Source organism: Lepidothrix coronata, unplaced genomic scaffold (genome assembly GCF_001604755.1).
Source record: "Lepidothrix coronata isolate B3197 unplaced genomic scaffold, Lepidothrix_coronata-1.0 Scaffold761, whole genome shotgun sequence".
In the NCBI taxonomy this organism is placed as follows: domain Eukaryota; kingdom Metazoa; phylum Chordata; class Aves; order Passeriformes; family Pipridae; genus Lepidothrix; species Lepidothrix coronata.
Window position 1 is genome coordinate 20,158 of NW_016690941.1, and position 1,272 is coordinate 21,429.

The following is a 1,272-nucleotide window of genomic DNA, read 5'->3' on the forward strand; positions in this document are numbered from 1 at the left end:
CCCCCCCGGGGGTGTTTTTTGGGGTGCCCCTGACCCCCCCTGACCCCCCCCAGACGTTACCTGGCCATGTGCAAGCGCCGGGAGCCGCGAGTGCCCGAGGCCTTGGGCGACTTCATCACGGCCGCCTACGTGGAGATGAGGAGGGAGGCCTGGAGCAGCAGGGACGGCCTCTACACCTCTGCCAGGACCCTGCTGGCCATCCTGCGCCTGGCCACCGCCCTGGTGAGTGCCCCAGTACGCACCAGTATGGACCAGTATGGGCCAGTGACCCCCCAGTGTGTGTCCCCGGGTCCTGGTCCCTCCCCAGGGTTCATTGGCAGGACAGGGATTTGGGGTTTACACCTCTGCCAGGACCCTGCTGGCCATCCTGCGCCTGGCCACCGCCCTGGTGAGTGCCCCAGTACGCACCAGTATGGACCAGTATGGACCAGTGACCCCCCAGTGTCACCCAGTGACTCCCCAGTGCCCTGGTCCCAGGGTTACCTGCTGGGATTTGGGGGTTTACACCCCTGCCAGGACCCTGCTGGCCATCCTGCGCCTGGCCACCGCCCTGGTGAGTGCCCCAGTGTGGACCAGTACGGACCAGTACGGACCAGTATGGGCCAGTGACCCCCCAGTGTCACCCCAGTGTTACCCAGTGACTCCCCAGTGCCCTGGTCCCAGGGTTACCTGGTGGCATGGGAGGGGGTTTACACCCCTGCCAGGACCCTGCTGGCCATCCAGGGCCTGGCCACCGCCCTGGTGAGTGCCCCAGTACGGACCAGTATGGACCAGTACGGACCAGTGACCCCCCAGTGTCACCCCCAGGTCCTGGTCCCTCCCCAGGGTTCATTGGCAGGACAGGGATTAGGGGTTTACACCCCTGCCAGGACCCTGCTGGCCATCCTGCGCCTGGCCACCACCCTGGTGAGTGCCCCAGTACGCACCAGTATGGACCAGTATGGACCAGTGACTCCCAGTGTCACCCAGAGTCACCCCCAGTGTCACCCCATGTCTTGATTGCTGTGCTGGGATTTGGGGTTTACACCCCTGCCAGGACCCTGCTGGGCATCCAGGGCCTGGCCACCGCCCTGGTGAGTGCCCCAGTACGGACCAGTACAGACCAGTATGGACCAGTGACCCCCCAGTGACCCCCCAGTGACCCCCCCAGGTCCTGGTCCCTCCCGGGGTCCATTGGCAGGACGGGGCTGGGGTTGTTTTACACCCCTGCCAGGACCTTTTGGGGACATTTTTGGGGGTTTGAGGAGATTTTGGGGGGTTTTTTGGGGGGTT

The 1,272-nt window shown here is 65.0% G+C and overlaps 1 protein-coding gene across 1 annotated transcript in view; it reads left to right on the plus strand.

Moving 5' to 3' along the window:
* The window catches only part of MCM7 (minichromosome maintenance complex component 7), a gene marked incomplete at its 3' end in the record, with an annotated part of 13,385 nt that extends 12,479 nt beyond the window's left edge, over positions 1-906 (plus strand). The window contains exons 6-9 of the mRNA XM_017840061.1: positions 54-222; positions 308-553; positions 664-741; positions 808-906. Coding sequence (XP_017695550.1) covers positions 54-222; positions 308-553; positions 664-741; positions 808-906 — 592 coding nt within the window. The remainder of the gene's footprint in view (positions 1-53; positions 223-307; positions 554-663; positions 742-807) is intronic.
* Between the last annotated feature and the right edge of the window lie 366 nt (positions 907-1,272).